This window comes from Pituophis catenifer, unplaced genomic scaffold (assembly GCF_029215685.1).
Source record: "Pituophis catenifer annectens isolate HBS135680 unplaced genomic scaffold, rPitCat1.0.hap2 SCAF_1, whole genome shotgun sequence".
Classification (NCBI taxonomy): domain Eukaryota; kingdom Metazoa; phylum Chordata; class Lepidosauria; order Squamata; family Colubridae; genus Pituophis; species Pituophis catenifer.
This window is the reverse complement of record NW_027256881.1, coordinates 161,950,944-161,974,424: the sequence shown is the minus strand read 5'-3', so window position 1 is coordinate 161,974,424 and position 23,481 is coordinate 161,950,944. Positions and strand designations below refer to the sequence as shown.

Below are 23,481 nucleotides of genomic sequence, written 5' to 3'. Positions count from 1 at the left end.
CACATTAAAGATTTACACACACACACACACACACACACACACACACACACACAGCACAAAACAGGTAAAAGGTGGGGTATAAATGAATGGATTCCATATTTTTCCAAGGGCATTAATTTTAAGACATTAGATGATGTCTTTGAATATCAATGTATCTTGAATTTGCAGCTACATGTTTTTGAAACATGTACTATATGTTATCAAACTTTCAGAAAGGACATAGATACATACCATTTCTGAAATAGACTTAAAGTCATGCCCTGTTCTCTTTTGGAAATGTATTTAAATTTAGAAAATTTAAAATGTTTTCTAAGTATTCCTTATTTTGATCTGTTTTATCCAGCCACCAGATGTTTATGTGGCTCCAAACTCAAGGACGTTTTCTAAATTTAAAAAAGAAGTGTATCAAAAATTAGCAGGCTTGGGGGAGTCAGAATTGAATAATAAAAAGAAATCAATAGTTTGGCTTTAGGAAATGTCCCCAGCAATGTGTAAAGATCAACAAAGGATAAATACTTTGTATATATTTATGTATTTACATGTTTTCATAGCTCCCACTGATCCTATAGATTTTCCAATCCCTACAAGTCCATTTGGAGGGATCTCAAGCTAGCTGTCTAATTATTGCAAAAACTCTGCATTTAGGAGGATAAAGTAGAAATATACAGAATGAAAACTGCATTGCAATAGGTGCCCAGATGTTCCCTTAAAAAGCTTGTCTAAATTGACTGGAAGCAGTTTGGAATTGGACATTGTTTCCCACCAGTTTTGTATTGCCAAATTTAAAACAGGATTGGCTGGCTATACTGAGGATATGGTAAGTTGGGTATTATACAGTGGTGGGATTCAATTTTTTTAACAACCAGTTCTGTGGGCATGGCTTAGTTGGGGGTGTGGCTTGGTGGTCATGTGACTGGGTGGGCGTGGCTATGTGTATAGGGACTACTCAGAGGGCTGAAAAAAGTCATTTCTGATTGGTCCTCACACTTTTGACCTGTCCTCGCACTTATGACCATCCTCACATTTATGCCCATTGCAGCATTCTTAAAAACCGTGTCACTCATTTCACAACTGCTTCTCTTCATTATGGTGACAAGATAAGGCAAAAACGTAAAATGTGAGGACAGTCGTAAGTTCGAGGACTGGTCAAAAGTGCGAGGACCAGTCAAAAATAACTTTTTCAGCCCTCTGAGTAGTCCATGTGCACAAAAGGATACAGCAATAGAGAGGGATGAAGGAAGGAAAGGGAAATTAGAGTAGGAGTGAGGGTAAGAGAGGGAGGAAAAGAGGAGGAGAAGGAGAAAGGAAGAGGAAGTAGGGAGGAGAAGAAGAGGGGGGAAGAGAAAGTAAGAAGGAAAGAAAAGAGAGAGGTGGTAGGTTTGAGGAGAAAGATTGCTGTACAATAAAAAAGATGAATGGGAAGAACGCCAACCCCAAACAAATATAAAGATATTAAGATAAAGAATGAATTGTTAAACTTTAAAGAATAAAAAGGAACAAATATGAATAAATAACAATAGTTACAAACACACATACAAACATACAATGTATTTTCTTTGAACAGAGTATTTGGCCGGTTCACAAATTTAAACAGTGTTTAGTCATTTCAATTAAATTTACAATTTCTATATTTCTTTTTTGCCATATTTATTCCCCATCTATTTTTTAAAAAAAAAAAACAATATTACCCTTCATCCTCATCTCTAATCTTAATCAAATTCAATTTTTCCCTTCTCTATGTTATACCCCTTCCCATTGTCATCTATTTTTATATCCATCCTCACATTGGTTAATTATGTAATTATGTTATACAGTTGTTTAATACAAATTCAACATTTTAATACAAATCAATTAGTTATATAACTATCTTTTTTGTACATTAATCAATATGAACATGAATATTCCAATTATTTCCATGCAATCCAATTTCTTACAAATCAATTAATTATATTTACCAATAATAATAAACCAAATAATTTCCCCCATATATTCCTCCAAACCACAACTTAACCATTTCTGCTTTTAACACAATATACAATTAATAGTATCTCAATTATTACAATTCCCTAGTTAAATAGAGCTTTTTTTCTTTTGTGTTTTAAAATCTTGAACTCTCCTCTTTTTCCCTAAATTTCCCATTGTTTGCACCTACCTTTTTTGGTGAGGAGAAAGAAAAAGAAATCTCTCTCCCTGCCTCATTTTGTCAGTTACAGCAGAGCCTGCTTTACTTTCAGTTTCCTTTTAGCTAGGGAAAAAAAAAACTGCTCCAGCACTCTTTGCAGCAAGCAAAGAGCTTGCAAAACAAGAGCTTGCAAATGAGCCTGCAAAACAGCTGAGAGCGAATCAGCTGAGAGTCGGAGGCCGATCTAATCATGCTAATTAACCTATGCTGAAGCTGAAAGAGGCTGTTTTTTTCTTGCTGTTTGCTTGCAAGGAGGTAAGTGCTGAGAGGCACAGGTCAAAGGGGGGGCCACCCTCCTTGCCACTTAGCCCCCTCTGTCGCCCCCCTTGTCTCTAGCGTCCCTCTGCCGCCCCCCTTGCCGCTTACCGCCCCCCAGGGGGCGGTACCGCCCACTTTGGCAACCACTGGCTTAACTACTTAACAACCGGTTCTACCAAAGTAGAATCCCACCACTGGGTCTACCCATTTATATTTGCAGGCACTGATCTACTCATTTGTTTTCTTTTAACACTGATCAGCTGTAGGGCGGTCCTTTGAAGCCCCACGGCAGCTGCAAGGCCAATAAAATTATAAAAAAACACCAAACCGTTTGTTAAATTGCTGGCTCGCCCACCCCCGCCCAGTGCTTCAGAGGGGCGGGGCAAGGGGCGGGGCGAGCCAGCAATTTAACAAACCGTTCGGCCAAACCGCCTAGAACCGGCAGAATTCCACCACTGGTATTATATGACATCCAAAGTTCCCTTGAGACAACTCTGTGTATTTGGATAACACAGATTCTGATGTTCTTTATTTCTAATATTAGTATTATTACCATTATGAAATTGTGTGTGTGTGTGTGTGTGTGTCAAAGTTGAATTCATCCTGTGTAGCAGATTACTCATTTTAATTTCTAGCTTTGTTCTCGTCTTTATTTTTGTGTTAACTCATGTACAGTATCCGTTTCACAAACAGAACTGAGAACAACCTTCTGAAGTATTAGACCTAAATGCTTTCTAGCATTTTATAACTGAAGATCCTAGAAAGCGCATCTAGAATGTGCAAGGAAAAAATGTTTTTTTTCTATAACCAAGTAATGGTCTCTCATCTTACGAAACTGCACATAAAGATTCTTTGCTCTTCTTAAAGAATATCTTCTTAAACTTTTTTAGAGGGCCTGGTTGGAGTTCACAGTCAGATTTAAACATATTTCTAATTAAATATTTTTGAGCCCCATGTGAAGACATTCAAAGCAAAGTATAAGTAGTGTTAGAGGATACTAGCTTGTGAAATGTAGTAGTGCATTTTAAAAAATGTACTGTTTAGAGCCGTGAGGTGATGGGTTAATAGTGTTTTAATCTCTCAAATATTTTTCTAAGGTGACTTCAGTAATGGCAGAGATGACAAGAAGGAAGTGTGCATTTTGTCCAGATAATGAACCGTGTGCGATTATGTACATTGCTGAAGAACGGAATCTTGCAGTTCATCAGAACTGTTTGGTGAGGTTTGCTAGTGACATTCAAACTGTGTCCATAACTGATTGGAAAATGAAAAAAAGTCTGAAGCACTTTTGTGAGGCAATTCATAATTGATACACCTATTTCTTTAATGCCATATGTACTATACTTTTATAGGTATGCACTACAGTTTCAAGAGTAAAACTTTAAATACTTTCCTGGCTTAAAGTAGACTGGAGTACAAGAAGACCATAACAGGACTAATTATTCTGGAAGATCAGAAGTACTACAATGCTGATAATTCTATAAAAATAACATTTTTATAGTGGTAGCAGCAGAGATTGTTTAGGAGCATAAATGACCGTTCCAGGCAATTGCTATAATAAATCATGAGTCCATTCCTCTATTTCTCTGTCCCTTTCCTTATGCCTTTTTTTATGTTCATGTAATCCACATTTTGCAGACTTTGATGGCACTGTAAGTAATTAATATCCTGCCTTTATTATTTCTGTAAATAACTGTGTCTAACATATCTAATATTCCTCCTATTGTCCCCACAACAATAACCCTCTTAGGTGTGTTGAACCGAGAGAGAATGACTGGCTCAAAGTCACCCAGCTGACTTTCATGGCCAAGATAGGACTAAGAACTCACGAGCTCACAGTTTTGTCCCGTCCTTCGCGCGATGAATTGGGGCGAAGGACGGTCCTGGGAAAACAGGCTGAAATTGTGAGGTGGGGGCATATGATTTGGTTAGGCCGTAGCGCGCTCAATCAAAGTCCTCTATACTGGCCTAATCAGGCTCCCTTTGCTTCATAGGCCTTAAAGGCCCACTGTGTGAGGGAGCACCATCAATCAAAGGCCTCTGTACTGGCCTAATCAGGCTCCCTTTCCCTTCCCATGACATCATGAACAAATGTATCTCTAGGACACCTCAGCAATACACAAGCAAATAATAGATACAAACCGTTCCAAACTCGATTGCAGAAAATACGACTTCAGCAACAGAGTGGTCAATACCTGGAATGCAATAGCTGACACTGTAGTTTCTTCCCCAAACCCCCAAAACTTTGATCTCACCCCATTCCTAAGAGGGTGTGCAAAAGTGCACCAACATGGCTACTGTCCCTGTCCTAATATTCCTTTTTACTTACTCTTTTCATGTATTCAAATTATGTTTATACTTTTACCTGTTATCCTATACTGTATATGCTTGACAAAATAAACTTATGACTTATGACTTAAAGGCCCAGGCTTTCCAGAGTTATGCTGGAACACACACACACACACACACACACACACACACACACACACTCACGGGTTTCTTAGCCCCACAGTGCTTGTCTCCGGAGGGTAAGTCATCTTACCGGAGGGTAAGTCATTTTGGTCAAAATTGAGGCATTCCAGAGTTATGCTTGAACGAACATACATACATACATCCCTTTATATATATAGATAGATAGATAGATCAGAGGAAGAGAGCCTTTTCCCCTCACTTTTCACCTTGATCAAGGCCCAGAGAGCTGGATTTTCAAGGCATCCCACTTACCCTGAATCTATAGCATCTAGTGTGCTGGTTTTGTTTCTCTTTTTCCTTTTCCATTGGGAAAAGGGGCTCCCTGAGAAGCTCATTTTGCTCCTTCCCTGATGAAAAAGGTGAACTGTGACTAGAGTCCCAGGGAGAGGAAGGGAACATGCAATGGATAACTTTGTACTCAAATGAATCAAGAGGGGCTCTAAAAGGTTTTTGAAAGTTTTGGCCATCCAGGCTAGAAATTTGAGTGGTATGAAGATGCTATATTGGTTGCTCTTTATATCAAGGTTTTCTAAATATACTGTGAAGAAAAAAGAACCACATGGAAACAAGTTAGACTTCATAATACTGTGTATTTATCCTAAACTTGGATAATGTTTATATTTTATGTTGTGCTTTTTTTAATTAAAAAAGGCGGTCATTTTCCTATGGAAGGACTGGAGAACTGGAATCGCAATCCTCACATTGGCAGAAGTAGAAGTGAGAGAATAGGACCAGAAAAGAAAAATTATGTTCAATCCATACTGCAGTTGGATTCAGAAATGGGGAATTTGGAGAGGATATTTTCACAAAACCTCTTCTGAATTATTTTCAAGCAAAGTGGTAAACTTATTATAATTAGATATCAAAATTTAGGAGTTTGAACAGTTTTCTTGGGAATACCTCCTCCTTAGATCATCTCTTCTCCAAAGCCCCTTTTCTCTAACCCCCCTGACTCATTGTCAATTGTAAATTTATGAGGTAGCACTGATCCCCAGCCAATTCTAGCTGCTATTTTTAATATTTTATTTTGTCATGTCCTCTTTTTTTAAATCTTACTTTTTTATTTCATTTCTAGTTATTTTCTTCAGGATTTATGGAAGTGGGAGAAGAGGACCCTGAGGATCTTGATAAAAGATTTGATGTGGCTTCAGTAGAGAAAGAAATAAAGAGAGGAAAGCGGCTGGTAAGTCATTTTTCATGTTTTAAAATTATATATCTGAATTACTTAAAATAATTTATTTTCACATTAAGCATTTGGAATGTCTACTTTGGATGCTTAAAGATTACAATATGAAAAAATAGTGTAGTTGTCTGTCTCATTGACAGAAAGACTTTTGATCCTACTGCTGTTTTCTCCCCCCCATTTTAAAACATAGGGAGAGTAAAAAGGGTTTTTGTGGGAGGGGAACTGACAGAGAAAAATGAATAAAAATAATACAATTTCATCAGTTAACACCTCCCTGCAGAGGAGCAGTGTTATTTACATGAACTAGAAAACACAAATCTTTAGGGAGCCCCACTTACTGTACATAGGCTGTCATCATGAGTAGTAATTAAACAAAATACCGTATTTTTTGGAGTATAAGATGCAATTTTTCCCCCCTAAAAGAGGCTGAAAATTTGGGTGTGTCTTATACTCTGAATGTAGCTTTTTCAAATCTTTTTTTCAGCCCTAAGGAGGCGCTAGCAAGTGAAGCTATCTCCCTGCTTTGCCTGCTCCCTCCGACTCTCAGTTGTGCTTTAGAAGCTTTTTTTCAGCCCTAGTGAAGCGATTTCTGTGCTTTGCCTGCTTTTCTCATTGCTTCTCTCTCCAAAGATCAGTTGTGCTTTAGAAGCTGTTTTTTATCCCCAAGCAGGGGATAAAAAGCATGCTCGCGCGCTCAAAATTAGCAAACTAATGTGCTGAAGTTGACCAGACTAAGGATGCTAGCCAGATGAATACCTGGTAGGCAGATTTTTTCCCCCTATTTTTCTCCCCAAAAACTAAGCTGTGTCTTATACTCCGGTGCGTCTTATACTCCGAAAAATACAGTAACTCCAGTGGTGGGATTCTACCGGTTCGCACTGGTTCGATAGAACCAGTTGTTAAGTAGTTAAGCAATTCGGAGAACTGGTTGTTAGAAGAAATCTCCTTTTGTTTTTTTTTTCACTTTACAGGGTTAATTCTGTAAGGAATTACAACTTTCTGGTGTTGTTTCCTAACCTAATCTTTATTGCCCTGCTTACAGAAATTGCCTCTCCCTTAACCCTTATTATATTCTTGGCAGTATGCCTAGACTTACTGTCACTTCCCATTCTGGAGCTTCTCAGAGGTTTTTTTTTTTTGCTTGACTTTCTTAAAGGGGAAGGATTGTTTTAAGTTTTTTACACTGCTGTTGGGAGGAAATACTCCCCTGTTGGAGTTTTTCCAGCCAGGGTGTAATGATTAGCACTTTGAAGAACTAATTGAATAATGAAGTAGAAGCTTTTAATGACAAGGAACCAAGATGAGTGACATTCAGCAAGGCTTATTGGCTAGCTAGAAAGATTGACATTCAAACATGAGTTTACATACCCTTTCTGACTTTTGGTCTAAAACTGGTTTTTGGTGAAGTTTAATTCTGTGCTTGTGATGTTTAATCCTGTGTTTAGTGATGAGATAATTTTTCTTATTCAGCTTTGTTTGGAAGGAAAAATGTTAATCTCTGTTCCTGAAAAGAAGCAGCTTCGGAAATCTGAGTAGTTCCTGTGTCTATTTGTTCTGGAAATTGGTTTAGCAAGCAACAGCTACTGTGTTTCCTCCTCTGCTTCATTCTGGAGAGTTTAAATGACCTCTCTGCTAAAGGGTTTCACTTTATGAGCAAGAGTTGACTGCTGATAGTTATCATTGCATTTTAACTATTTTAATTCCTCAAGGTGCTCTGCCACCCTGCCTGATTTGTAACTCCAGTTTGCAGGTATTTCTAATTTAATGATTGGTATTTAGGGCAGCTTTTTGCAAGCAAAAAAGCTTTTTGTATTTTTGTACAGGTAATACTTGAGTTACAACAGTTAAAATGGCACTGAAAAAAGTGACATGACCGTTTTTCACACTTACGACCATTGCAGCAAACTGTCATTAGGGCAAAGAAGCAATGCCACATGACCACCTGGCCACGCCCAACCGGTCACATGAAGCACCACAGTTGTGAAATGAATGACATTTTATTTCACAATGAAATGTGAAATGTTGTTAAGTTGTTAAGAATGCTGCAATGGGCATAAATGATGACCTGTCAGAAATCACTTTTTTCAGCCCTCTGGGTAGTCCCTATGTACATAGGACTACTCAGAGGGCTGAAAAAGTTATTTTTGACCTGTCCTTGCACTTTCGACCAGTCCTCGCATTTACAACAGTCCTCACATTTTACATTTTGCTCCCTATCTTGTCACCATGGTGAAGAGAAGCAGTTGTGAAATGAGTGACATGGTTGTTAAGAATGCTGCAACTGGCATCAATGTGAGGATGGCCATAAGTGTGAAGACAGGTAAAAAGTACGAGGACCAGTCAGAAATGACATTTTTCAGCCCTCTGAGCAGTCCCTATGCACATAGCCACCCGGTCTAAAAAAATTGAATCCACTGAGTAACTCCCATGTGGTTTCATATTCTTGCTACAAAGCAGAGATTACACTTTACTCTAAATGGTTTAGTTTAAACAGGATCACAGGACAGAAGCCAGCATGTGATGGGTGATGGAGAAGTAAATGGGTCTAATGACACTTCCTAGTTTTATAAACTGCAGTTTAAAAAGTGATTTCGATTTGTTTCCATACAGATGTGCAATATCTGTCGCAAGAAGGGGGCAACCATTGGCTGCGAGGTCAACAACTGCCGCAAAAGTTTCCATTATTTTTGTGCCTTGAGAGGTGATGCTTCAATGGAAACAGATGAAGATCAAGGCCACTACCGGTATATAATCAATTTAAGATACTTTTCTGAGAATCCTGTATAACTTATTTATGTTTTGAAATTATCTGAATGGTAAAAGAAGAAAGCAAAAAAGCTATTGGTTCCAGCTATTGAATTCAGCAACAAGATGGCAAAATCAAGACATTTTATTATCTAGAATGCTTAGAAATAGAGAAAGGTCTAGAGGTCTGTATGCTATAGAAAAATAATCACTCAATAATCAGAGTTGAGGGAGAAAATATTGCTATATCATTCATGTTTTCCCTTAAGTTTGGGATTGCTAGGATTCTGGCTGGAAAAGATAGAGACTACTGCCTTATCAAGATGCCTTCTGAAATATTTTGAAATCTATGTTAGTTCTGAATATATATTCTTTAGGCTAGGACAGGGGTCAGCAACCTTAAACACTCAAGGAGCCACTTGGACCCATTTTCCACAGAAAAAAACACACCGGAGCCACAAAACCTGAGTGATCGTGGCCAACTTGATGTCACTCACTCCCATCCAGTCACATGAACCCCCCCCAGCCACGCCTACCCAGCCACAAAACCATTCTGTCTCCCTATCTCCCCCTCTCTCCCCCCAGTGTCTCTCTCCCTCTGTATCTCTCTCTCCCACTCCCTCTCTTCCTCTCTCTCACCCTTCTCTATGTATCACACTATTTGTCTCTATGTCTCTCTCTCTCTCTCTCTCTCTCTCTCTCCCCCCCCTCTCTCTGAATGTGTGTGTGTGTGTGTGTGTGTGTGTGTCCCTCCCTTCGGGCGACTGTCCTCCTACCCCCACTCTCGTGATGCCCTGGTGGGCCATGGCTAAGCCCGAACCGTGTGCACGCACGGGGAGACCCTCCCCAAGCGAGTGCCAAAGTGCAGCAAAGGAGCACACAGGGTGGGTGGCCGCTCACTTAGGAGGGTCTTAACAAGACACGGTTTCTCTCCTGTACTAATGCTCCGGCCATCGCCTTGCCGTTTCATCCCCCACCCTGGCAGCTCTTCAGCCGAGTGCGGAGAGTGTGAACTCCAGCCTGAAGCGGCAGGAAGCAAAGGCTGCCTTACATGCAAATGTGGCACGGAGGCAGGTACAGGGAAGCTTTGCTTCTGCATTCTCCTCCTTCTCCCACTCTCGTGACACCCTGGCCAGTTGTGGCTGAGCTGGGAGCATGCACATGCGTGGGGAGACCCTCCTTAAGTGAGCTGCTGCCTGCCCCACGGGCACCTTTCCTGAGCTTCAGCACTTCCTTGAGGAGGGTCTCCCCACATGTGTGCACACTCCTGGCTCAGCCACAGCCAGGGCGTCACAAGAGTGGGAGGAGGAGATTCGGTGGTGGCCAGATCATTGGAGCAGAAGAGAAGCCGCATCCTGTTAAGACCCTCCTAAGCGAGTGGCCGCCCACCCCACACACGCCTTTGCTGTGCTTTGGCGCTTGCTTGAAGAGTGTCTCCTCGCATGTGGGCACACTCCTGGCTCGGGGGAGGAGAGCGCAGGAGCGAAGCTACCTGTATCTGCTTTTGCACCACATTTGCGCATAAGGCAGCCTTCGCTTCCTACCGCTTCGGGCTGGAGTCAAAAAAGAAATAAGAGGGGCAAGGGGCGGGGACAACCAGTGATGGGACAGGGAGCCGCATGCAGCTCCAGAGCTGCAGGTTGCCAAACCCTGGGCTAGGATGAAGCTGACTTTTTGTAACTGCCAAAGTGAGCATTTACTCACTTTACTCACTACAAAAAAATGAATTCAGAGTGTGAGAACGTCTAAGGTAGCCCGGTATCAGAAGCTGGGAATGGTTATTAAATTCCAGTACAGTTAATGCAGGTGGGCTTCCACAATAGATGTCTACTCCCAAGGACTCAAGACAGGCCCATAGTGACTCATAGAAAAAAGGATATACTTGATAAGTAAAGTTGCATTTATCAAATGGAAATAATTGAGAGGTAACTAAATTTTATTTCTACTCAAAGACCAATTCAAAAGATTGAACAGATTTATGGAAACATAATGAATAGATACGTGTGGTGAAAGATAAAGAAATACAAAACTGCTCAAACAATGTACTACATTGAATGAGCCGGTCTGTAAATCATCAATGTGTAGCTATTTCCAAAGCAGCACATTCAGCAATATCAGTAGAACAGAATTTAACCATCCATGTACAGATTTCCAGGGAATAAATCAGCTGGTAGAAAAGTACATTCTCCTCATCTAACCTACAAGGATGGTTAGATTTCAAAAGCATTATTAAATCAGCCCAGTGAAATGGGAAGTACTGTGAAATGTGCATGGCTCTGGTTCTTTTGAACTGGAGATTTATTATATCTTGCCTCAATAAGCATTGGTGGGAAGGCATCAAACATGCCTAAAGAGAGGTTTCCTGCCATGACACCAGGGGTGGGATTCAGACGGTTCAGACCGGTTTGGGCGAACCAGTTTTTACGATTTCGTACAGTTCAGGTAACCAGCAAATTGTACAACCAGCTGGCCCCGCCCCTTCCTGCCCAGCCCTGCCCAGTCACTCCTCATCTCATCTGCTTGCCCACCATTGCTAACCTTCCTTTGCACGCCATTGCTGCCTTACTGCCTTCGCACGCCATTGCTGCCTGCTTTCGCACGCCATTGCTGCCTGCTGGCCTTCGCCCACCATTGCTGCCTGCCTGCCATTGCTGCCTGCTTTCGCCCGCCATTGCTGCCTGCTGGCCTTCGTCCGCCATTGCTGCGTGCCTGCCTTCGCCTGCCATTGCTATCTGCTTTCACCCGCCATTGCTGCCTGCTGGCCTTCGCCCGCCATTGCTGCTTGCTTGCCTTTGCCTGCCATTGCTAACCTGCCTTCTGCCGTGGCCCTGATCTCCCTGGGTGAGTGAGAGCCTGCAGGCTCTGGTCAAGTTGACTCCTGGGCCAGCCTAGGATCGCAAACCCCAGTCGAGTCAATTCCTGGGCCGGGCCTACCTTCTGCTGCCACCGCGGTGGCAGAAACCCCTGGTCAAGTGCCAACTTCTGGCCAGGCCTAGGCCGCCGCCCTGCCCCCCCAGCCTTGCCTGCCTGCCTTCCCTACTCACTTCCCTGTGCCCTTCCTGGTGGTCACTGTGGAAGGGAATATTTAAAAAATTGCCTCCAGGTTACCTGCTGCCTTGCTTTGCACAGCCCAACGCCGTCAGTGTGATCAGCCTGCGAGCCTCCCCGAATCTGCCTGCCTCCCACATGACCTGCTACCTTGGATAAGTTGCTCTTTGGTTTTTTTTTAAATAAGCAATTTTTTAAAATAAATTTTAAATTAATTAAATTAATTTAAAAAATCAATATTTACATGGTGTACAGTTGGGTGCAATTAATTTTGTGTAATGATAATGGCAATTTTTCATAACATTAATGATCACATATTTATAATAATTGTTTATCCATTTTAGTGAACTTTCCTTAAATAATTGGTCTTTTCTTATATACTTCTAGATTTCTAACTTCTGTTTCTGTTAGCCATTGATAAAACAAATCCTATGTTAAGAAATATTCAGTTTCTTCCTTCTCCTTAATTTTAAGTGTTCTATCCACTTCTGCACATTCTAATATTTTTTAATCACATTTTCATCTATAGGGATCTCTTCGTTTTTCCACTTTGTGCAAACATAATTCTAGCTGCTGTTAACACATGTAAAATTAAATATGTATTTTATTATATTTATCTGTAGAAAAATATTTCTGGCTTTAAATCTATATTTTGCATTACCATTTTTTCTAACCATGACACTACTAACTCTTGAATAGCTACTTGACTTGAGTACAAGCTGAACCTAATTCATATATTTCTGTTTTTTAAACTGAGGAATAAATTTCAGAAAAAGAATTCAATATTGCTCTGTGAATGTGCCTATGAATTTCATTCTTAATCTAACTTTTTAGATGATTTTGTATTATATCTTTTTTTTGTACTAGATATGCATAAGGCTGTACATATTTAAGGTGAAAAGTCTAAAAAGCTTAGGCGACTAAGCATGGCTTCCCCTGGCTTCTCTCTCTCTCTGCTGTCGAGAGAGCATTCCATTAGGGACTGTTGGTCCAGATAAGACCTGGGCTAATGTAAAGTGGTCTTGGCTAGGAAAGATTTTTGTGCCAATACTGGCGCAAAATAACAAATTCCCATGGTTTGTTAATTGTATTTCCATTTTAAGTGTCAATTAATTAATTATAATTATGAAAATACCGGCCATTCTTTTATATATACAGTGTAACATCTTTTGCATGTCATTCTTATAGGCTGTCATTTTCAAATCCACTTTCAGCTCAGTCTCAGCCTTGTCTGGTGAAACTTGTTCCTCTTCCATAACATCTTTTAAACACTAACTAAGCTCTTCGTCTGCTTTCTTCGCTTGCCAGCCTTCACCGCTCACCCAGTCACATGACCCCCCCAACCACGCCAACCCAGTCACATGACCACCTAGTCACGCCTACCCAGTTACATGACCACCTAGCCACACCCACCTAGCCACGTCCCCAATCCACGCCCACAGAACCGGTTATTAAAAAATTTGAATACCACCACTGCATGACACACATATATTAATAAAGCTAGGATAAAAAGTATTCTGGTCAGACCTTCATTATAACAATGGAGATGAGCATTAAATATACATTGATATACGGTAACTTCACCGTTTATCTTCCAGCAGTAATTACAATACAAAAAAGCCACTGCTTTTGTTTTGGCATAACTGACAATCAGTTTTTCCTGTCTGCAATGTCTTGAAAGTTCCTCCTTGAGCCTAGTAGCATTGTAGAAAGGATATACTGTAGGCATCCTCAACTGATAGAATAGGAATGTGTTATTCTTCTGGTGTTAACACTGATTGTCATCTGCTTATTCATTCATTCATTTATTTACAAAAAAAAATGCTGATTACTCATTCGTCTTTGCTAAATGTTTATAAAAATGAAAATATTTGCTTCTATAAGTTTATTTCTTTTTCTGTTCCTCTATTAGCCTGTTCTGCCCAAGCCACAAGAGATCCCGTCTTTATGGTATGTATTTAGAGAATTTGTTGAAATCTGCTTCTGCTTTAGCAAGGGTTCTGAAGTACATTTTAGAAAAATATAGTCATTGTTGCAACACTCTGCTGGGATTTCTTTCTGGTTTTTTTCTTGAAGTATTATAAGAAATTGTGTGATCAAATATCTCGTTACTTTATTTTCTAGATGAAAACAATGAGACGGCAATGCCCCTGGTCCTAACAGAATCTTCTTCCACTACTACCGAAATGGTAATGAATTTGCCTTTTCAGTATCTCAGTGAGACATTTCTAAAAGTTTTAGGAGGCCACACTTCTTCACCACCTTCTGTTGTGACTCAGGCACACATGCCTCACCTGGTAGGGGCAGAATTTCAGATTCTTAGAGCATCTCAAATACATTTTATTTTTATTTTGACCTGTGTCATTTTCTGACTGATCACTGCCACTGCTGCTACATCACTAGAGACTGATATCTTTGTTGAACTAGAACTGTTAAGCATACTACTAGACACACACCCATTAAATGCTGTTTGATGATTTCTTTTTTGTTTCTGAATTTTTGAGAGGGGAATGTCTTTTCCAATTAATCTGAGAAACAAGTGAATGATGCATTTCAGCTCCTATTTCCGTGGTGGTGAACCTATGGCACGCGTGCCAGAGGTGGCACATACAGTCCCCCTCTGTGGGCACATGTGCCTTTGCTGCAGCCCAGCTTCATCACATTTCTCACCGTGGTTTGCATGAGAAAAAAAGTTTGTAGGACTAAAAAAAATTCACTCAATCAATTCCAACTTTGCATGAAAGAAAAAGATCTCATGAAGTTGGAATTGATTGAGTGAACTTTTTCACTTGTGTGCTTCATAATGGGGGAGATGGGATCCCCTTGTCCTGAAGCCCATTACGACACAGAGCCACAATAAGACCCTGCATCATCTCAGCTCGTTCTGGCTTCCTGGATGTCAGTTGCTTTTCCTGCAGAGCTGCCTGTGTTGGGATGCCCTTCCTCCCTGCCGGCCAGCTGAGCTTCAGCGCACTGCTCCTAGGCTCATCAGCCTACGGACTTGAGATTCCCATCACTAATCACCAGTTACCCCTCATGGGGGAGGGAGAGAGAGGGAAAGGGAGGAAAGAAAGAGAGAGAGAGAGAGAGAGGAAGGGAGGAGGGAAGAGAAAAAGGGGGAAAAGAAGGAGGGAAAGAGAAACAGAGGGAGGGAAAGAGAAACAGAGACAGAGAGAGGGTGGGAAAGAGAGAGGGTGTAAAGATCGCCTCTCCTTCCAACTTAAGAAAGTACGAACTCTTGAAACGTAGTTGTTCAAAAGGATTCTTTTATTAAGCAGAAGTGAAAACCATCCAGCTAAAGCACAATCTGAATGCCCTTAGGCAAAGCAGTAGGATTAAAGTGGTAGAGACCCCTCCCTTTAAGTCAGAATGCAGATTTCAGCCAATACACAAGTGTGAAGTTGTTTTCTTTACTATTTCCTTTGAGAACCCGAACAAACATGCATTCCCACCACTACCCTTTAAAGCAGCGGTTCTCAACCTGGGGGTCGCGACCCCTTTGGGGGTCGAACGGCCATTTCACAGGGGTCGCCAAAGCCCTCTCTAGCCCCGCCCCACGCCTTCACTCACCCTCACTCTCTGCTCTGTTGGATCGGCGGCCGTTCGCTTACCCCGCCCACTCCCAATCTATTGCTGCCTCCTGAGTCCCAGCTGATGGCTAGAGGAAAAAAAACTGTTTAAATTCTTGCCGCGGGGCTTTGTTAAATTGCTGGCTCGCCCCGCCCCTCCGCACCACTATTTATTGCCAATAAATAGTGGTGGGCGAGGGGCGGGCGAGCCAGCAATTTAACAAATGGTTCGGTGTTTTTTTGTAATTTTATTGGCCCGCGGAGCTTCAGCATAGGCTAATTAGCCCTTGATTAGATCGGCTCCCGACTCTCAGCTGATTTGCTCTCAGCTGTTTTGCTCAGGGCTCTGCTGCTTGTTTGCAAAGAGTGCTGGAGCAATTTTTTTCCCCCCTAGCTATGCTGAAAAAGGAAACTGAAAGTAAAGCAGGCTGTTGGCTTTGCTGTTGCTGCAACGTTGGAAAATTAGGCAGGTAAATTTCTTTTCTTTTTCCTCACCAAAAAAGGTAGGTGCAAACAATGGGAAATTTAGGGAAAAAGAGGAGAGTTCAAGATTTTAAAACACAAAAGAAAAAAAGCTGTATTTAACTAGGGAATTGTAATAATTGAGATACTATTAATTGTATATTGTGTTGAAAGCAGAAATGGTTAAGTTGTGGTTTGGAGGAATATATGGGGGAAATTATTTGGTTTATTATTATTGGTAAATATAATTAATTGATTTGTAAGAAATTAGATTGCATGGAAATAATTGGAATATTCATGTTCATATTGATTAATATACAAAAAAGGTAGTTATATAACTAATTGATTTATATTAAAATGTTGAATTTATATTAAACAACTGTAATATTACATAATTAACCAATGTGAGGATGGATATAAAAATAGATGACAATGGGAAGGGGTATAATATAGAATAGAAGGGAAAAATTGAATTTGATTAAGATTAGAGATGAGGGTGAAGGGTAATATTGGTTTTTTACAAAAATAGATGAGGAATAAATATGGCAAAAAGGAAATATAGAAATTGTAAATTTAATTGAAATGACTAAACACTGTTTAAATTTGTGAACTGGCCAAATACTCTGTTCAAAGAAAATACATTGTATGTTTGTATGTGTGTTTCTAATTATTGTTATTTATTCATATTTGTTCTCTTTTATTCTTTAAAGTTTAACAATTCATTCTTTATCTTAATATCTTTATATTTGTTTGGGGTTGGCTTTCTTCCCTTTCACCTTTTTTATTGTACAGCAATCTTTCTCCTCAAACCTACCACCTCTCTCTTTTCTTTCGTTCTTACTTTCTCTTCCTCCCCTTCTTCTTCTCCTCCCTACTTCCTCTTCCTTTCTCATTCTCCTCCTCTCTTCCTCCATCTCTTACCCTCACTCCTACTCTAATTTACCTTCCATTCCTTCATCCCTCTCAATTGCTGTATCCTTTTATGCATATGGACTACTCAGAGGGCTGAAAAAGTTATTTCTGACTGGTCCTCACACTTTTGACCAGTCCTCGAACTTACGACTGTCCTCACATTTTATGTTTTTGCCCTATCTTGTCACCATGGTGAAGAGAAGCAATTGTGAAATGAGTGACACGGTTGTTAAGAATGCTACAATGGGCATAAATGATGACCAGTCATAAGTGCGAAGACCGGTCAAAAGTGCGAGGACCTGTCAGAAATCACTTTTTTCAGCCCTCTGGGTAGTCCTTTTGTGCATATGGACTACTCAGAGGGCTGAAAAAGTTATTTTTGACTGGTCCTCGCACTTTTGACCAGTCCTCGAACTTACGACTGTCCTCACATTTTACGTTTTTGCCCTATCTTGTCACCATGGTGAAAAGAAGCAGCTGTGAAATGAGTGACATGGTTGTTAAGAATGCTGCACGGGCATAAATGTGAGGATGGTCATAAGTGTGAGGACCAGGCAAAAGTGCGAGGACCTGTCAGAAATGACTTTTTTCAGCCTTCTGAGTAGACCCTATATACATAGCCATGGCCACCCGGTCACATGACCAGCTAGCCACACCCACCCAGTCACATGACCTCCAAACCATGCCCACAAAATAAGCCACGCCCACAGAACTAGTAGTAAAAAAATTTAGAACCCAGCCCTGGTTGGGGATCACAGCAACATGGGGAACTCTATTAAAGGGTCGCGGCATTAGGAAGGTTGAGAACCACTGCTTTAAAGTGAGACAACCCACATGGCTGGGGGATAAAAATTCCTGCAGGTAAAGGGAATCTCAGGCTTCCTTGGCGCCAGGATATAGGTTATAAAGTAACTGATGACACAGGCCATGCTAGTAAATCGAATCCAAGTCCCCCCTTCCTCCATTGGAATGGCAGTATCACTTTTAGGGATCTGACAGAGGGAGGGAAAGGGGGAAAAAGAGAGAGATGGGGAAAAGAGAAAGAGGGAAAGAGAAAGGGAAAGAAACAGGCAGAGATGGAGGGAGAGAGAAAGAGGGGAGAAGAGAGACAAAGGGAGGGAGGGAAAGAGAAAGAGGGAGAGAAAGAGGAGGAGGGAAAGAGGGCGGGAAAGAGAAATTATATTACAAAAGTTTTTCTTTTTTATTGTTGCTAAACGTAATAGTTCAAAAGTAGAAAAAAATGAAGGGGCATAAAAGTGCATTTATCACATTTTTCTTAGAACAGTTAGTTGAACTCTGCCTTATTATTTTAGGTAGCAAAACCTCAGTATTCAGGTTAAATTGCCATGTTGGCACATTTGCGATAAATAAGTGGGTTTAGGGTTGTAGTTTAGGGACTCGGTCTCTAAAAGGTTTGCCATCACTGTCTGTCCTATTATCCATCAAGAAGGAAACAGCAGTCAGGAATGGGTTAAATCCATCTGTTAATTACTTCAACTGAGTCTGCAAACTGTTAAGCCACGCCTCTTCCTGTTGCTTGCCAGCTTTTTAGACTCAGTCTATCTGGACAGAAGTGTTTTCTCTGAGCTGTCCATTCACTGACTGTTTTTTTCTTGGAAAAAAAGTTTTTATTTGTATTTTCTACTTGCTGAGGTTTGACTTCTTATCAGGTAAACCTTTAGTTTCTTTCCAGCATGAAAGGTGATTCAGCCTGAGCCCGCTGAGGGCTGTGGGGGCGGCGAGAGGTCGCTCAGCTGAGGACCTCTGGGCAGCCCTCACAAGCTTGCCTCGCAGTAGCTGACCTGCAGGGGACTCGAGGACTCAGTTCATCTGCAAATTAAAAAGAGCTTTGATCCGGTCATCACTTTGTTCAATTTTTAACAAAATCTTTAACAAAATTCTATCTATTCTATTTTGCCATAGCACTTACTTCTAAATTTTAGATCATATATACAACTAATACCATCTTTAAAAAAATTAACACATATTTACTTAATCAAAACAATAACCCTTCTATTAACCCACCTTAATTCTTAATTCAATTAATAACTCATAATATAACAATTCTTACCCTAAATCCTCACTATTGACAATACAATTCAAACATATTTGTTTCATTATACTCATTAAATCTTTATTCCATTATTATTTATAAAATTTAAATCTTATCTTTTTAATTTTAGAAATGTAGCATTTTAACATTTAAACATAGTTCTTAGTTCAAATAATGCTCTTTAACACAATTTCCCAATTATCCTAAATTCTATCTATCAAACCATACCATTTATATAACACCAATTAAGTAATTTTTGTTTATAAATCATAATCATATATTGTTTTCTTTTCTTTTTCACTTAGGTAATAAATGTTCAAATTATCACAATTGTTATACATATTTAAATAATATCCCAATTATTATAGCTATCACTTTTCTAATTGAACCTTTTCTTTTATCCTTCCACTGTTAATCCCAATGTACAAAATACATCTTTATTCCACTGTTAATCCCAGTGTAATCATCTTTATTTTTCTCACTGTTAATCCCAGTGTAATCGTTTTAGTTACTCTTAATCCCAGTATAATTATCTTTATTTTTCTCACTGTTACTCCCAACATAATCATCTTTTACTTTTGTAGTTGTATTATTAAAAATATTAAAACTATAACAATTGTTATAGGTATTTAAACAATATCCCAGTTATTATAGCCATCAGTTTCCTCAAGTAGTATCTTTTAACATCTTAATAAAAAATTAATTCATTATTTCCATTGCTATATTTCTTTTAATGTAATCTATTTTCCATATATTTTAGCTTCAATCCCTATTTCATTTCTAAATATCTATAACATAATTCTTCTCATATTTGTTTATCTCAATATGGTCATTTTATAAATCCAGGTCCTGGACTTCTTTAAATTTCTTAATATTTTCCAACCTTTTATTCTTTTATCATTCAGTATTAATCTCCATATAATCATCATTATATCATTATTAATCTCAGGATAATCATTGTGTTATTGTTAATCTCAATATAATCTCTAGAGACCTCCTTTTTATTATTAGTATTCACATATTCAATTATTTATTCATATTTAATCACAATATCTTTATCTTCTTTATTTTCCACTTCTATGTCTTATTTCTCCATCTTCATTTTCTTTTCGATTTTTATATCCTCAAATTTTGTCCTCTGTGCAACATTATAGTTATTTCTTTTATTTCCATTCTCCAAATCAAATAATTGCTCCAATTATAAAAGTTCCATTGTATTCCCTTCTATTTCTTCTTTTATACCTCCAAAAGTCAAGCCTCTTGTAGACAAGAAAATCCTCCTCCACAAGTTCCCACGGTTATTATCTGTGAAGTTCACAATTTTCCAAAACAAGGAACCAAGTTGCAATGTTCCTTTTTACTCCAGATGGTGTCTCTCTGCAATCCACAATTTCCAATTGCTTAATAAGTATCCGTTTTGTTTCCATTACATCACAATCTTACTTGACTTCTCTTTTTTCTTTTTCAATTTAAAAATATCAAATCATATTTAAAGTCCAGTCCAAATTTAAATAGCTCTTCTCACTTCTTTTTTTTTCTTTTTGCCCCTTTTATTTATACATCCCCCTTTTTTTCTTCTTAAAGCTTATTATCCATTCTTTTTATTTTTCTTGCCATTTAAAAAAGAAAGGGGGAAAAAAGGATCTCTTTATTTCTTTCCAATACTTTGACCATGTCTAATTGTTTAAAGTTTCCAATTAGTTTGTTCAGAAATCAATTTTCAGTTGGGTTTTTGTCTTTTCCAAATTACATTTCAAAATCCTCTTTGCCCCCATGCTCCTTAGCCACTATTACACATTAGGTGTCTTATAGTTGTAAGATATTTCTCTTGTTGTTATTCAAGCCTGAGTTGGCTATCACTTACCCGGCTTCAAAAAAAACTCAGTTTCGTTTCTTTCTTCTCTCCAGCTCTATACTTAGCCCGGTTGTCCCAGCTTCATAGCAGCCGCCATATGAACAATGCCTGCTCTTGAACCATCGGTGATCCCTTGGGAGCAACAAGTAGAACACAGGTCTCCTTCACCTGGGGCTTCATCCATGCCTTTTTCTGCTGGCTTACAGCCTGGTCAGCTGGGTGACAGTCAATATCTGGATCATTTGTCCACCTTGATTACTAATGTCATAGGCATTGAAACAGGGTTACAACAAATATTGGCTGCTATGATTTCTGATTTTTCTAGAGCTCAATCATCATAGGCAATAAGGGTTGGGATCTTCCCTTCCCTTTCAGGATTGGAGTGTTCCGAGGCATCTTCCGGCCAGGCCTCCCTTTCAGGGGAGGAGATGCAGCAGGATATTGAATTATCTGATGATGAGGATCTTTTACCTGACCAACCATCATTCGTTGGACGCTTTAGACCTCATCTCTTCTGGTCATTGCTGCATAAGGCCAAGATGACCACTCGATAGGGCTCGGTCCAGTCAACTCCTGGTACTGTTTTGGAGCCCGCTGACCTGGCTGATCCCTTGTTTGTAGAACCCACCATTGAGTCTGAGGAGGTTCCGGCCCCTAGACTTTATTTATTTATTTATTTATTTATTTATTTATTTATTTAATTAATTAATTAATTAATTAATTAATTAATTAATGTACCGCCCTACTCCCGAAGGACTCAGGGCAGTGAACAGCCAAACAGTAAAAACACATAAATACAAAATTTAAAAACAAAGTAAAATCGAATTAAACAAATTTGGCCGAAGACATATTAAAACCCCAATCATTTAAAAACCAATTTAAAATTTGTGTAATTAAAAAGAGGGAAAAATTAGGCCAGGCCCGCCTGGTGGAATAAAAAGGTCTTAAAAGCGCGGCGGAAGGTGCGCAGATCCGGGATCCTCCGTATCTCCGGGGGGAGCTCGTTCCAGATAGTAGGTGCCCCCACAGAGAAGGCTCTCCCCCAGGGGCCACCAGTCGACATTGTTTGGCCGACGGCACCCAGAGGAGCCCCTCTATGAGAGCGTACCGGCCGGTGGGAGGCTATTTGTGGTAGTAGGCGGTCCCGTAAATTACCAGGTCCTAAACCATGGATCTTAGGACCTGGCACATGTGTCTCGACATGACACATCAACAGTGGGTCTCTCCAGGCTTGGGTCCTATTCTCAGCAGTTTGGACAGATGCCTGTACAACTTTGATTCCGATATGACCAAGTTGCTACAGGTTCCAGTGGTTGACCCTCCAGTGGTGGCTCTGTCATCACAATCCAACCTACCAGGTCCTCTGGAGGAACATCTCCGTCCAGAGGATAAGAGATCGGAGCAATCTCTGGTCAAGACACATCAGGCTGCAGCCTGAGCCGTTAAGGCAGCCTCAGCTGCATCATTTTTTTAACAGGGCTTCTTTGCTCTGGTTAAGGCAATTACAGGACCGCCTCCCTGTCACAGATACCAGGTCCCACCAAGATCTCAACAAGATCATGGCAGCAATGAATTTTCTGTCGATGCAACGCTAAATGCGTCTCAAATTGCGTCTAAGGCTATTGGATCTTCCATCACTTCTCGTCGCCTCCTGTGGCTTCGCCAGTGGCAGGCTGACACTCTGAACAAGTGGAGACTAGCGTCTTCCCCTTATAAGGGAGAGAAATTATTGGGCGAATCCCTAGGCTCTATTCTGGTAGAGTCTCAGGACAAACATAAGATTATGCCTAATTTGACCAGATGGGCGGAGGTCTGCTTGAATCTGTATTTTTGTCCCTCTTCCTTTCAGGGAGTGGACAGTGGTTTTGGAGGGCAACGATCGCAGAGACAATTTGCCTTCAGACAGAGTCAGGACAGGCAGGGCATCCAGGGGCACCGTTAGCCACCCAAATGTTCCTTTCATGGCGGGGGGTGGGGGGTGTCACTCCTATCGACAGTCCAAATGACTGCTCTTCCAAGTCTCCCATAGGGGGCTGGCTGGCTCTCTGCCAACCAGTGTGAGGCTTCCACTTCGGACTCTTGGGTTAGGGAGACGGTAAGGTCGGGCCTCTCCCTGGAATTCCTGTCCAACCCTCTGAGATTCTTTGTCCGCTGTCCCGTGTCGCAGGATCGGGTGAAGCGGCGCGTCATGGATTTGGCCATAATACACTTATTGGCGCACCATAGTCAGGGATTTTATACTCTTCCTGGTTCCGAAGTCCTCGGGGGATTGGAGGGCAATTCACGATCTCAAGACCTTGAACCATTATATAGTGTGTCGCAGGTTCAAGATGCAGTTTCTCCACTCCATTCTGGAGGGCGTCAGAAAGGGTTACCTCACATCGGTGGATCTCACAGAGGCCTACCTGCATGTCCCCATTCATCCAGATTACAGACAATTTCTCTGTATTCAATACGCGGGGAAACATCATCAGTACCAGGCGTTACCTTTCGGCCTGTCCTCTGCCCCAAGGGTGTTTACCAAGTTGATGGCCGCCTTGGTGGGCCATCTCCGAACTCTACCTGGATGACAACTTCATCCAGTCCAGTTCAGAATCCCGAGCCAGACAAGATCTAGATACTACCATACAGGTCCTCCAATGTCATGGCTTCTCAGTGAACCATTCCAAAAGTCATCTGATCCCTACAACGCGTTTGCTCCATCTAGGGGCAATAATAGACACAGTGGAGTCAAGGATA

At 40.5% G+C, this 23,481-nt stretch overlaps 1 protein-coding gene across 1 annotated transcript in view; it reads left to right on the top strand.

The window, feature by feature from the left end:
- Positions 1 to 23,481, top strand: part of SETDB2 (SET domain bifurcated histone lysine methyltransferase 2) — a 70,895-nt gene that overhangs the window by 35,744 nt on the left and 11,670 nt on the right. Inside the window, 5 exon segments of the mRNA XM_070933269.1 lie at positions 3,538 to 3,657; positions 5,988 to 6,095; positions 8,709 to 8,842; positions 13,804 to 13,841; positions 14,016 to 14,080. Of these exon segments, the coding sequence (XP_070789370.1) occupies positions 3,538 to 3,657; positions 5,988 to 6,095; positions 8,709 to 8,842; positions 13,804 to 13,841; positions 14,016 to 14,080 (465 nt within the window).